General features: G+C 40.1%; 1 protein-coding gene across 1 annotated transcript in view; it reads left to right on the forward strand.

Annotated features, from left to right (window-relative positions):
* Positions 1-14411, forward strand: part of npr2 (natriuretic peptide receptor 2) — a 94564-nt gene that overhangs the window by 67654 nt on the left and 12499 nt on the right. Inside the window, exons 15-17 of the mRNA XM_026174420.1 lie at positions 351-519; positions 11788-11934; positions 12620-12743. Of these exons, the coding sequence (XP_026030205.1) occupies positions 351-519; positions 11788-11934; positions 12620-12743 (440 nt within the window). The remainder of the gene's footprint in view (positions 1-350; positions 520-11787; positions 11935-12619; positions 12744-14411) is intronic.

The raw sequence follows: 14411 nt of genomic DNA on the forward strand, positions 1-14411 counted from the left end.
TCCAGACTGATGGATGTCATTTTGTTTCTCATCTCATCTGTTTTCTTGGATTGTGGGATGATGTGTTGCTTTTTGAGATCTTTTACTCTACTTCACTTTGTCAGTCAGGTTCTATTCAACTGATTTCTTGATTCAGCGGGTGTGGCTGAAATTGAACTCAGCTCTCTAAAAAATGTGGTTAATCACAGTTAATTGATGATCATGTGAATGTGACTAATATGCAAAAAACTATAAAATCAGGAGGCAAATATTTGTCACTGTATCTGTCTCTGTTGGTTTTCAGCTGTTCAATTGTGTCCTGACTATTATAATAACCTGCTGAGTTTCACACTTTGTCTTCTCGTCTCCAGAAATTGTTCAGAAGGTGAGGAACGGTCAGAAGCCATACTTTCGGCCAACCACAGACAATAGATACCATTCAGAGGAGCTGACCATCCTGATGGAGGGCTGCTGGGCCGAGGACCCTGCAGAGAGGCCGGACTTCAGCCACATCAAGATCTACATGGCAAAACTCAACAAGTGAGTCCCACCCTATGGCAGTCTGTTCACACCTATTTCACAGCCAGCTCAATTGCAGATACATGCCTTTGCATATTTGAAGCAGCTAAGTATGATCTAGATGTCTACTAACCTTTTTCTTTTAAGCCAAATGTAATGTGGCAGGAGTTAGGACACAAAGGCACAGGGTAGAAAAACTAAACAAGGATCGAAAACCAGGGGGATAAGAAGTATGAGGAACTGAAGAGTGAAGCACAGAGTGCACACAGGAGTGCACACAGGAGTGACTGAGGACGAGACACAGGTAGAAAAAAAAAAACAAAAACAGGTAAAGCCAACAGGACAGAACGGAATAAAAAATAAGGCAAAACAAGACACAGGAAAAAAAGACAAACAAAAAATTAAAATAAAACATGAGAAAAATCGTCTAATTAACAAGTAAAAATCACTAATGTACAAGCAATAAAATACCAAATTTATGAGAAAAGAATGGAGAAAAAAAAATACATTTCCAAGAAAAAAGTTAAAAAGAAAAAAAAGGCAAATTTACAGCAAATAAAATGGTTAATTTATGAGGGAAAAATAGCAGAATTACAGCGAGAAGGGCGAATTAACAAGAAAAAACCCCTCGAAATTATGAAGAAAAAATAGTCAAATGTATGCTTCTGTAAGTTTCTGAAAACAAAAACTGTCAAATTTTTGCAAAAAACAATTTCATAAAGTTTTTGGTCATTGTTTTTCTTGTACATTTTTTTTTATTTTAGTCTAGAAAATTCAAAACTTTTTCTCTGAATTTTAATTAATTTTCTTTTTTCAACAACTCCAGAACTATGACATGCAGAATAACAAAAACACAATAATAATAATTAAAAAACCTATTTCAATCAGACTGTAAAACTGTGGATAAATGTGAATTTAAGTCTTTTTAGCTGTTTTCATTTTCAAGGATATTAATGTCTGACCAGATACAGCATAGAAAACAATGCTTGCAGGGTCAGTTCATCCCCAGTGCAGAAAAACTCAAAAGTCAGATATTTGAGTGAACAAAGCCAAAGCTGTCTGCATTGCTTCATACTACAAGGGGAAAATGAGAAAATATTTTTCAGTAATTGGGAAAACTGACCTTTCACAGCATAATAAAATTACACCGAAACAGTAGGAGCTGGAAGCCCTCTTCACAAATTCAACCTTTTCTACACGTCAGTCCTGTTTATCGGAGTCAGTATAATTGGACAAATTGAATGTGACGCTGGTCGTGTCTTCCCTGGCTATCAGCGTCTTCCCTGCCAAGCCCAACAAGTGAGCTTCGTGCTGAGAGTCCCTGCCAGGAGAACTGATAGGTTTAAGAGATTCAAAAAGGCAAACAGGACAAAGAGTCATGTTCTGGAAACAGCTGAGACAATTTCAGATAAAAAGCTGTTTGTAATTCATGACACACTGCACTCGACAGGAAGTGCTTATGTATCAGTGAGAGTGTGTGTTTGTGTAAGAAAGGGGGAGGGAGTGAATCCATGTTTCTAGTATTGTTTTCGATATTCCAATGAATCATTCTCGTGCTTATTTGGGGTCTGAGTTTCATATCGAAGCAGGAAGCGTATGTTTTCTCCTGAGCAGGGCAGCTCTGTGAGATTATATCAAGTGAAGTGACACTAAAGCACATCCGATGTCATCAATCCATCACGGCCAGCTTGCACTGAGGTGGTTTCAGCCAAGTGCAATACGTCTAGGATGAAAATCTGCATATTTGACCAAAGAAGCTGCAAAAAAGCAACAATATAAGTGACAAATGAACCTCGTCTGGGATTGTGTGGGAGTGATTTGATCAGATTTGTCTGGCAGTGACTGAACGACCCACTAACTGTTCGTAATCGCTCCCTAATTGCACTGAATTCATCATGAGTTATTTTTTTTAGTATTTGAGTGACTGAGTGTGTCCATTTATTCTCAATATATGAATGAATGAAAAGGAGCCAACCAGAGATGGGCAGTAACGCGTTACAAGTAACGCGTTACTGTAATCTGATTACAGCTTTTTCAAAGTAACGGTAAAGTAGGGATTACTTTGCAAAATCATGTAATTAGATTTACCGTTACTTCCGTGGAACGCTGCGTTACTGCGTTATCTAAAACAGTGAATTTTTTTTGCGAGAATGGTCTCTGACAGTGACGTTAAAGCAAGTGCGACGTTTGGTGACAGCAGCTGTGTGCAGATCAACAATGGATAATAGTATCGGTGCGGGAGAAGAGTCTGAGCGTGCAAGCGTTTAAAGCGGGAAAGTACTGACCTTACTTTGGTTTGATTCCAATAAAAAGTGAACAAAAACATAGCGTCCTATCGTGCCGTGGAAGAAAACTTCTTTTTACAGCGAAAAAACCCCTAACTTCGAGCAAGCACCGAGTAGCTTGCGACGTGATGGGAACTCACAAGAACACTCGCGCGGATTCTTCAACTGACCGCAGCACACCTGCACTCAGGGTAACCCTCCGCCTACCCTGCTCTGCTTTATCAGGTGATAGAGCAAAAAGACCGCTGAGTCCTTTTGACTTTAATTTATTTTCTCTGTGTTTTACTTCACTCTGTTTGAAAAGAGTGAGTGAAAACACAAAAATATTTTATTTTCCTGTGCTGGAATGTGAGAATAGGTTTAAATGTTAGAACTAATTTAATTCAAGTCAGAGAAATGTTGCATATGAATAAAATGTTTTGCTGTGAATGCATAAATTAAAAGATTAAACTAATAAAAATAGTTTTAAAAAGAGACCTTTTCCAATTTGGATTACATTTTGTATATGGATTTATGTAGAAAAATGTAGAATTGGGCTGAAGTCTATTCACTTTATCACTCTCTTCAGTTGTAAATCGTGTTTTTAAAAAGTAACTAAGTAACTAAAAGTAACTAAAGTAAATTAAATTACTTTTGAAAAATAAGTAATCATAAAGTAACGGATAACCTTTTTTGGGGAGTAATCAGTAATTAGTTACTGATTACTTTTTTCAAGTAACTTGACCAACACTGGAGCCAACACCTGTTGTTGCTTAAAATGAGCACAGAGATAAAAAGGAGAAACATGAGAAAGAAGTAGATTTATTTTAACTTTGGGAAAGCGGAAGCAAATATTGGGCCCATTCACCTAAATTTAAAAGCCAGCAGATTTAAACATATTTTCTAACAGTTTTGCACCTTATTTGGTGTTTTTTGGAAACCTTTGGGAATTTTAAATGGTGTGAAATGACCCTCTTTGGCATTCAGAACTACCTTAATTCTCTATGGCACAGGTGACTCCAACTCCTCGAGGGCCGGTGTCCTGCAGGTTTTAGATGTGTCCTTGATCCAACACAGCTGATTTAAATGGATAAATTACCTCCTCAACATGTTTGGAAGTTCTTCAGAGGCCTGGTAATGAACTAATCCTTTGATTCAGGTGTGTTGACCCAGGGTGAGATCTAAAACCTGCAGGACACCGGCCCTTGAGGTCTGGAGTTTGACACCCTGCTCTATGGCAATAGATTCAACATCTCCTGTTTCACCACATCCCAAAGGTGCACTGTTGGATTAAGATCTTGTGACTGTGCAAGCCATTAAAGCACAGGAATGAGAAAAGAAAAAAGCACCATTTCTCAGGGCGAAACTGCCTTGTTGAGGTCAGAGGTCAATTGCCATCTGCAACAGTATCTCAAATAACCGCTTGTTGCTACCAAAGTTTGCAGAAGAGCATCTATGAACACAGAATGTAGCAGCAGAAGACCACACTGAGTGTCACTCCTGTCAGCTAAGAACTGGAAAGGGGGCTGGTTGTGGTGTAATTGTTTAAAGATTTTTTTCCTGGCACACTTTGGGTCCTTGCTGTGAGGTGACACCACCAAACACACGGTACTCTAATGAAAATGTGGCTTGTTTAATTACATGAAACCATAAAACACTGTAGATAGAAAACCAATATTTGGGATTTGGGAGTTTTTAAACACACCGTTTACCTTCAAGAATTCACTGAATCAAATGTAAGCTTGTTCACACTGATGAATGATGTAGCCTGCCTTAATTAGTGGACATGAGTGCAGCTAATCAGGGAAAACTAGTCATTCATAATTTCCCCCCGATTTGTTATTCAATTTTTTTTAACTTGGTTATAGTGTTTTCCAACTCTTTCTGTGTGTGGCAAATGGTTAACAGAAACAAGCTTAACACGATATTTCAGTTGAATTATAGAATTAAAAATAAAAAGAAATAGGAATGGCTGGTATAAAAAAAATAAAGTTACAGATGTTAGTGTCAACTTAGGCCTAACAGGCTGCTGGGCATATTAATATTTCACTAAGTCAAAAAATGTGAACAAAGCAACACTGTGAGGATAATATTTCATACAGTAAGAAAGTGTGCTGTGTTAAAGGAGTAAAAAAATCAGGATTCAGCAGATTAAACACAGCTCCTGCATGACTGCAGAGCTGTCAGGGGGTTGTAATGTTTTGCCTGCCAACTGCACTCGATCTTCCCGTCCTGTAACTTGTGGCATAAAGATCAAAGCACAGGTCATGGTTCATTGCTCTGAGAGGCAGCTCGTTGCTTTCTGCAGCTCATGGTGTGTGGTAGCTAGCGTCGCTCTGTGCAGCAGGAAAGAAACTGATTTACAGGCGAGTGCTGATTTTCACCTGTGGCTACCCCTTTGACAGATGTGTACTTAACATAGACTTTACGGTTATCGTTTTTACTTTCTTTAATTCACTTTGTGATATTGAGTGAAGGTGGGAAGGTTTACTGCTCGATAGGGGGACTGCTGCCCTGTAATCAATAGCCAAAGTAATCATTTTCACGGCCTTTCATTCGCTTTAACAGAGGGCGTCAGTCGCAGCATGCAGTGGGCGTGCAGTTGAATTCTCTTTATGGAAAAGAAAAATCCTTAAGCTCTCCTTTCCTTTGTCTGGGTTTTTCTTCAACATCAGTAACTGCTGGCAGAGGAAAACTTGGAGAAAACACAAAGGTATGGCAGTTAATTTTCCAAAACGGACAAAATTGGGACCTAATTGTCTTACAAGCTCAACAGTTTCACCTCTCTATTTCTTCAGTGGAAATATGTGGAACAGTTCTCGATTAGGTATCACTGCAGTCTTGCTCACTTTGCCGAATTTTAAGATAATTTCAAACAGGTTTTTCTATTTCTGGCTTTGTGTGATGTCAGAAAGACGTGGTATCCTTCAAAGGTCCTCCCAGGTACTCTGCAATCACAGAAGCTCCACCTACATGCTGTTAATGAGGGGCATCCAATTAGAAGAAAGTTGATTTAAAGATGACATTAGCTGCACTACTGCCCAGCATAAGATAAATAAGGAGTCGAAGAATAAAAATATAGAGCCATAAATAAGCGTGGATTATGGAATGAGTATGGAATCTGTATGCTCTAAAAACAGCTGTTTAGGGTCTGATTCCACAAACTTCTGTATGGCTGTTGTGTGTTTTTCCTCTCAGTTTGACCTTTCCTCCGTTAGCAGTGTAATTCAGCACAGGATGGGCCCGGTGATGTATAGCTTTCCATTTGAAGTGGCCTGGACTAGACGGGTCTGTATGACTGATAGCCATAGAAGCACTCAGTGATGCGCTTGACAGCTGAAAGCTAATTCCCTCCTCACGTGTATGACGCCCTTCACCTCTGAGGCTCGTACGCTAATGCACTGTTTGCTGGTTATTTTCATTAGGTAAATGTATGTTGTTGACATGATGTGATGGATGAGCTGGTATATTTAGTCTGTGTGTGTGTGTTAGGGGGAGAGCCGAAGGGTGTAGTAAAAACAGGGGCGTTCAGCAGTAAATTGTTCGTTTTATCCCACTTTTCACTCTGCTGTTCATTGATTCCCGATACCGTGCACGTCGAGTCTCTCGCTGTTTCCCACCAGGTCTGTGTCTTTTGTTGACACTGCCCACACACACACAAACCCTAATGTAGCCACACATTTTCAGCCAAAATGTTACTTCCTGAAGAATGTTTAGCCTCTTTGCAAACAAAAAAGCACTCAGAGACAATGTGCTAGAGCCAAGATTGTGCAACTATTGACATTTGTTTTAAGAAAAGAAATGCTTGTTGTATTTAATCTCCATGTGCATTTAAAAAACATGGTGATACCAAACATAAGATCCAGGAAGTTCATGAGACAAAAGGAATCCACAAGGAGCATAAGGACCGAAAAGTAAACATACAGAGCACAAACAGACAAACCAGACCTCAGGAATACGGCGGTTCTGACACTGATGCTGGAGCCGATTGCGCCAGATGCTGAATGGCAAGTTTCAAGCCTTGTTTATGGTTATCACATGCACTGAATCTGTCACCATCACAGCTCTCTCACTATTTATACCAGTGCTTAAGGAGGAGTCACTGCAATCTCCTCCTGAATGACAGGAATAGAAGAAGTAAAACAGGAAGCAAAGTGACGTGACATTTACTTCCGCTTTGAACTTTTATGGTTACGACTCGGCTCAAAAGCTGCAACATAAAGTGGAGACGGATACGAGACTTTTAGAAACATTGCTTCCACTTTAAACCACTCGAGAATCTCAGCTTAAAATGACAGCCCAGAGAGCCCAGAGAGAATAAAGGCGAGAAGTGGCATCTCCACCAAGCCAACCTCAGGCACCCCTTTATCCAATCAGGTGTAGGCAATGGTCAGTTAAGGCTCTGTAACACCCAGAAACTGTATTTGCTGAAAGGCTGGCGCTACACTGGAACAGTTCTGCTGCGATTTGTTTTTGCTGTATATTTGAAAAGGTCACAAAGAAAGGGAAACGTTTATATATCAAACATGCCAGACCTCTAAATTATTAAAATTTTAGTTTTTACAACAAGAACAGGATATTTAATCAAAAAATCATATAGAAATAGTTGGGGAGGTCATGTGTAGAAAATCTCAAAGGAGGGAACTCAGAGAGGAGAAGACACAGGCAGTGGATATGGATATTTTGCGGTGGTCTCGAGGGACATTTTGGCCTGGTGTTAGTTTCAGCAGCAGGATCGAGCTGACAAATCTCCAGATCCATGCATCAGGTGTGACTCTTTGACTAGACTGTCTGCTCTTACCACAGCGTCCTTACACTCTCCAGAGACGCACACAGATGGAGCCTGCCTCTCTCTATCTCAGTAAGGCACGTAGTATGTAACTGCTTATCTGCATGGAATGGAAGACAATTCCCCAGCGTCACTGGACAGTCAAAGGAAAGGTGGAGGTCTGAAAAAGGAATTTCAAAAAATGACAAGCAGGAAGCAGACACATCTCTCATCCTTTGTATAAAAGATGCAGGCTAAATGTTTTATCATTACCAGCAAGTTTGTGAGGGAGCACCTGTAGCTGCTGCGCAGAGCTCATCAAGGCTAGACTACCAGATGGCAGATACCTTAATAACTGAGGGCTTTGTTTAAAAAAAAGAAGCTAAGTTACAGCCTTAAATGCATCCATAAAGCTTTGCACAAATGTGAAATTTCAGTTCCAAGAATGTCGATATAACTCTGATATTTAAAAATAAGATCTATTGTTAATAACACAAAATCAGAATCAGAGAAACATTTTAACATTTCAATGCATTTGCATGTGGATGGAGACTCTGTACATCTGTCTTAACTCTTATTGTCAGTTTCATTCATTTACAAAATAGAGCGGTTCGATCCTGAGATGACACAAGTCCCTTTGGGGTTGAATCAGAAAGGGCATCTGGCATAAAAACTCAAATGTGTAGCTACCCGTGCTAACTACTCTGTGTGAATAACGGAGCAGCTGAAAGTCGTGTTCTCCGTAAATTAGAGACAAACACAGTTTACTGATAGTGCTTTTAAAATTTTCAATAGGAGACAAGACATTATTAGATGTCTTGTATTAAACGTTGGACCTATAATATCATTAAAGTGAATTATTGTAATCATGTAGAGAAAATCTGAGATAGTGACAGCCTCAAATTACAGGCTTATTTATACATATACACAAATATAGAATATTTATACACAAGTGGAAACAGCCGGGCCAAAATAAGACACAGGTGTAGACAGTTAAAACAATGAAGTGGGGGAGGAAATAAAGTATAAAGTAGAGGAGATGGTTCTTGTTTTATTTTGGTAGTCAGCTAATGCGGTGACAAAAAACCCTTATCAGCTTTCAAAGAAAACAAGGACAGCATTCAAACACAAATCAAAGGCAAAGGAAGAATAAAACTCATCAGTACCAAAGACAAGCCCATAATAATCCAGCCTCAAAATAAAGAAATCAGGACCCAAACACAGGGAAACTAAGACCAACCCATTACAAACCTATAAAACAAACAAACCCAGTGGTTCTCGGTCAGGAAAAAATAGAGAAAATGAGTTTTCTAATGCTGTAATGATATTCCACCAACTCTGTTTCCGCTAATGATATAAAATAAAAAATAAATGAAAAAAGATTAAAGACAAACATGTGGTGTATGGGGCACAGGCACTTTATGGAGCTTCAGAATTAGTGCATGCCAGAAAAAGTTAAGTGGCCTGTGATGGAGTCCAGGAATGATTGTGAAGACAAAGGCAGGAAGTTAAGGTGCAGGTGATACAAAAAGAAAAGCTTCTACCAAACTAAGAAGGGAGCACTAAAATCAAAACAGGAACTAAAACTTGATAATGTCACAAGAACTCAGGATCTTGGGGTTTCCATGTGATCGAGCGCTACTTGCCAGAAAAGACTACACCATCAAATGTAAATGACTGCAGATGGAAACAGACGTCTTCATACTAAGGTGAAATTTAATTTTGCTCCCTGCTCGTGCCAAACATTTGATATATTCATTTTTTAAAAAAAATTAAAAACCTTGTACCAAACTGAATTGTCCCTTCTCTTCTCAGCTTCCAGCATTACTGTTAGTTTTGGATGAATGGTGGGAAAAATATGGATGTTTGTGATGCGCGCTGCAGTAAACAGTGGTTGGCCTGTGTGATTGCATTCAGTGCATTGATACTCATCAGTCTTTCATGTCTCCCTCTGATGTTTTGTACTTTAAACTTAAACATGTGGGTGTGTGTAGGATCCTTGACCCAGCAGACACGTGGCAGGATGCCAGACATTGATGCTTTTAGCCGCCATGGTGGTGTGGCTGACTCACCTTCTTGCTCCGTCGGAGTAAATGCGTGTACCAGCATGCTTGTGTGTATGTGTGTGTGCGTAAGCATATGAATGTAAAAATCTCAAGAGAAAAAAAGAAAAAAAAAACACACATTATACAATACATGATTTTTATAATTATAAAATAAATGTGAAGGGCCATGATTGCAGCGGTAACAAGGAAATGGAGACCTGCCGTTAAACCTTTAGAAGGGAACAACAGCTGTATGTGTGCTGTATGCTGAAAATAACATAAAATAATGACTGCTGCAGTGCTTTTATTGTGTCTTACCTGTTTAACAGTGGTGGTCATGTTTGAGGAGGGAGAGCTACTCAAATACTCCAAATAAGACCTCTGAATTATAGTTTTTGTGTTGTTTACATTTAGTGCCATTTAATCTGTGAAGTCTCAGCATAAACAGTGTGAAACTGCTAAACATAGTTCAGTAATTCCTTCACTAAAACAAGACCCCAGTAATATGTTTATATGCTAGTGCTAAAAATGTTTCTGCCCTCTATTTCTATTAATTTTTACATTATAGGCTTTGATTTTCTTGTATTTTCCACTTGTATTCACTGCACTGTGGTGTAAGCTTAACCTCTGATTGAAAAGTCCAAAAGAAAAAAAACAAAGTCTAGAAAATAGAGCACTAGGGACATGTTCAGGTGGCCAGCCCCTCAGGTCCGACTCCAGGGTGAAGCACTGGTATCTCATCAGATCCAGGCGAGGTTTCTGAATTCCATGCTGCAGTCATTGTAGAGGTCTGGCTCCTCACTTAGGACCAGATTACCTTGGAAACCCTACCAGAAGGAGCTGGCCTGCCATGGAAACCCATGCCATGAAGCTCCTGGCTCACACTTTTTGTGCTGATGTTAATGCCAGAACAGATTTGGATCTCTGCAGTCACTGTTTTAGCAGAGAATTGTTTACTTGTATTTACTCTGCCACCCCAACGGTTATTCCCTTGAGACCTTACCCTAGATTTTACCCCCCTGAGACTTTGTGGTTGAGTTGTTATGGCTGCTAAACACAGTTGATTGTGGGATATCGTCGAAGGAAGAAATTCCAAGAGCTGACTTTTTGCAGAGTTGGCGTGCTATTATAGTACTACACTCAGTGAGCTGTATGAAACAACTAGTTCATTCATACTTGTTTGTAAAGACAGACTTCGATGCTAGGAGCTTGATTTGATACAGCTGCAGCAACTAGAGTAAAAACTCATAAATACAAAGATTAAGGAGTGTCCCCCAACACTGTTTTCCATATAGTGTAACTCCTGAGATCAGAGCATGCAAACCCCTCCACCGCATTAAATGTGGATTAATTCTTCAGCAGAAGATCTAGGTTGTAGCTATATTAAACCACACACCCAACAAGGTAATTGCACACGCAATACGCATAATGCACCAGCACAATCATAAACGCCACCAACGACGTCAGCCACTTGCGTAGGTTATGTCACAGGCTCTTCAAAGAGACACCGCAGGTCTAAATCAGGCTGAAGGTTGTGACTCATTGGCAGGGTTGCAAGCGGACAACAACAGCTGAAACTGTCTTCCTCTTCAGTTGCTTCTTCCCTTCTCTGAAGGGCATCAACACAAGAAGGGACCAGCAGCGAAGTGGCAGCCACAGGGCGTAGATTGCCAGTGACAAAAAGCAATGATGGGTGAAAAAAATGCTTGTGATGCAAAGTCCATGTTGACTGAAGTGATTGAAGCAATTACCAGTGAGAGTGATTGGTACTCTTAATTGACAAATGAGGAGGTGGTAAATACATTAGAGGTTTCCCTAGACAACCTCTGGCTGAAATATCCACTACTAACCAGTCATTAGCTACAAAACAAGATGCATGATGAAGGAATCGCTTTGTAAGTAGACTGGGCTTAGGAGACATAGTCATTGAAAGATATCAGATGAGGTGGTTTGGACATCTGACGCCTCATAGGTGAGGTGTTTTGCACATGTCCAGCTGGAAGGAGATGTTGCGGCTCACCCAGGACATCCTCAAGAGATTTTGTCTCTGGGTTATCCTGGGAATACCTCCATGTTCCACTAGAAGAGCTGGAAATGGGGACAGGGGCAAGGGACTGCTTACCCAGAACCAAACGAGCATTGGGAAATAAATGGATGGCCCTATATTAAATGTTATGTTCATGTTATGTGTGTTTGTTTGTGTGCTCAACAGAGAGGGCAGCACCAGTATTCTGAACAACCTGCTGTCCAGGATGGAGCAGTACGCCAACAACCTGGAGAACCTGGTGGAGGAGCGAACACAGGCTTACCTTGAGGAGAAACGGAAAGCTGAAAACCTCCTCTATCAAATTTTACCACAGTAAGAAAGAAGAAAAAAATAACAGCGTTCACTTTTTAGCCTCACAGCCAAAAGCTTAAAACTCCCAGTGAACTCGAACACAGCAAATTGGGTGTCTCAATGACACTTTGTCATTTGTGTTAAATCCCTGTATTAATTAAAGACTCCGAATTCCTCCCAGTGCTGCATTTTATTAACGGATACACATTTCCCCGCGGTGCCATCTCACTGTAGATGAAAGGGAACACAGAGAACTGACAGGCGAACCGCTCATTAAAGTGAGCCGGCAGATCAGACGTGATAGCGAGTTTAGGCATTTGGATAACACCACAGGAACAAATCCCATCTTTCTCACCCACTTATCTGCTTTTTCTTGGCCCCCTCCATCAAAGCCAGACTGTCAGAGAAAGGCCTGAGAGGAAGGACACATTTCATTTCTCACCACACGTAGGAATTGAGTAAACTTCTTTTTTTGGCTTTGGTATCATTCGATTAACAGGAAATTAGCGTTAGCAGAATTAGCAAAAATAAACTGACATCTGGTTATAATTGAGCCTCCGGGGCGTTGATGTAATTGTGATTCAAAGAAACATATCTTTGATTATATTTTAATTCAAAAACTTAACATAATTAAAATATATACATCTTGTTTCCTTCCTCCTTTCTGATTCTTGCTTTCTCTTTCTCTCTGTCATTGTTTATGCAGCTCTGTAGCAGAACAGCTGAAAAGAGGGGAGACCGTGCAGGCAGAGGCATTCGACAGCGTCACGATTTACTTCAGCGACATCGTGGGCTTCACATCCATGTCTGCAGAGAGCACGCCGCTACAGGTACACGCCGATCAATGCCTCATCGCAAACCTCAGTTTTGTCTGCTTCTGACAGCATTTAAGTGTTAACTTTTCTGACTTTCAAGCTAATCTTAAAGCTTTTAAGAAATCAGTGGTCGTGATCGCAGTTGCAGTGAATTCTCCCTTCTCTACTCATGCATGAAAAGTGCTCACCGGGTCTCCATCTACAGTGTGTCTCATAGTGCGTGTTCCCACACATAGGCCGCGACTGAAAATAGTACAGTTGTTAGATGGTAGAGTACGTTGACTCAGAGTTGAGTCACGTTATGCCACCACATATCTCCCTCTCACTTTAATACCAAAGTGGTTTCTAGACTTCATCTGGAAGATATGTCTGCTAATGGATAATATCACACTGTCAGGTGAACTGGAATCACCCTGAGAAAAAACCAAAATGTGTTTCTCTTCCAGTGTGCTGAAGAAAAGGTTATGTTATTTGACAAAGCTAAAAAAGAAAGAATAAAAAAGGCCTTGTAGACCTTTTTTCCAAAGCAGACATCTTGACTTTTCACATGGAAAGCAGAGAAAGCACAGATGTTTTAATTGTGGCCGCATCCCCTTTACAGGATCTCATAGATGATGGATTTACCCCTGCTGTGTTAGCGCATCATCCTAGAGACTGGTTGGCAACCTACTGGCAACCACCAGTCACTAGGGAAAAATGATTATTCCTCAACTAGTTGGAAAGTGGTATACCATTTGGGGAAGATGTATACAGTCCTGAATGGAAAAACATTCTGTGATTGCTTTGGTCAATAGTAGATTGCTAAGCAATAGTAAAGTTGGGCATTTCAACATGAGACTCTATGGGAATTCAATTTTTGGGGGGAGCCAGCCCCAAGTGGCCACTAGAGGAACTCCAGATACACATTCCTTTCCCCTTTGCTTGATACCCAAAGGAAAAACTGTTCCCTGTTACACAATAAATACTTATAACTGCTTACAAACACCTAATTTCTATATAAAGAAAAAATGCATTGCTTAGAAGACAACAAGGGTTAAAGAAGAAGTAGTTTCAGATATTACATCTATATTACTGCTAATGAAAAAATGTACTTCGGAGGTAAAGGAACTTTTTTCTTTCCCCAGCCCTGGTTAAGCTCTGGAGCCAATCCTGTCAGGTCACACACACACAATGCCAAAATCCCCCTGTCAATCAAACTCTTCACCTCATCTTGACCTGTAATTATAGCGGCTCTGTGTGCACCCAAACAGCCATTTTCAGAATGCTGTAGATTATTCCTGAGGCTCATCATTCACCCAAAGTGCTTTTTTTGGACATGTGATGGATGTCACCTGCACCCAGAGTCAGCCAGTGCGGATTCTGCAGTAAAATGAAGGAGTCAGCTGTCTTGCCTACCACAAGATTTTCTCTATAATGAAGCTATATATGGTATAAATATACTGTATGCAGCTGAAAGGTGTGTGGATTACAGGTATATGTGTCGGGCCACAGAAATCATTAATCTGGTGTTTAAGTGGCAGCTGTTTGTTTTCCTACAGTGTAAATGCCACAGAGAAGCAGTAATTTAAATCATGTAATCAATCAATACTTTATTTATATAGTACATTTAAAGACCAGAGGTACACCAAAGTGCTTCTCAATAGTAAAATATGAAATAGAATCAATTACATATGGATACGATAG

The sequence above is a fragment of the Astatotilapia calliptera genome, chromosome 7 (genome assembly GCF_900246225.1).
Source record: "Astatotilapia calliptera chromosome 7, fAstCal1.2, whole genome shotgun sequence".
Taxonomy (NCBI): domain Eukaryota; kingdom Metazoa; phylum Chordata; class Actinopteri; order Cichliformes; family Cichlidae; genus Astatotilapia; species Astatotilapia calliptera.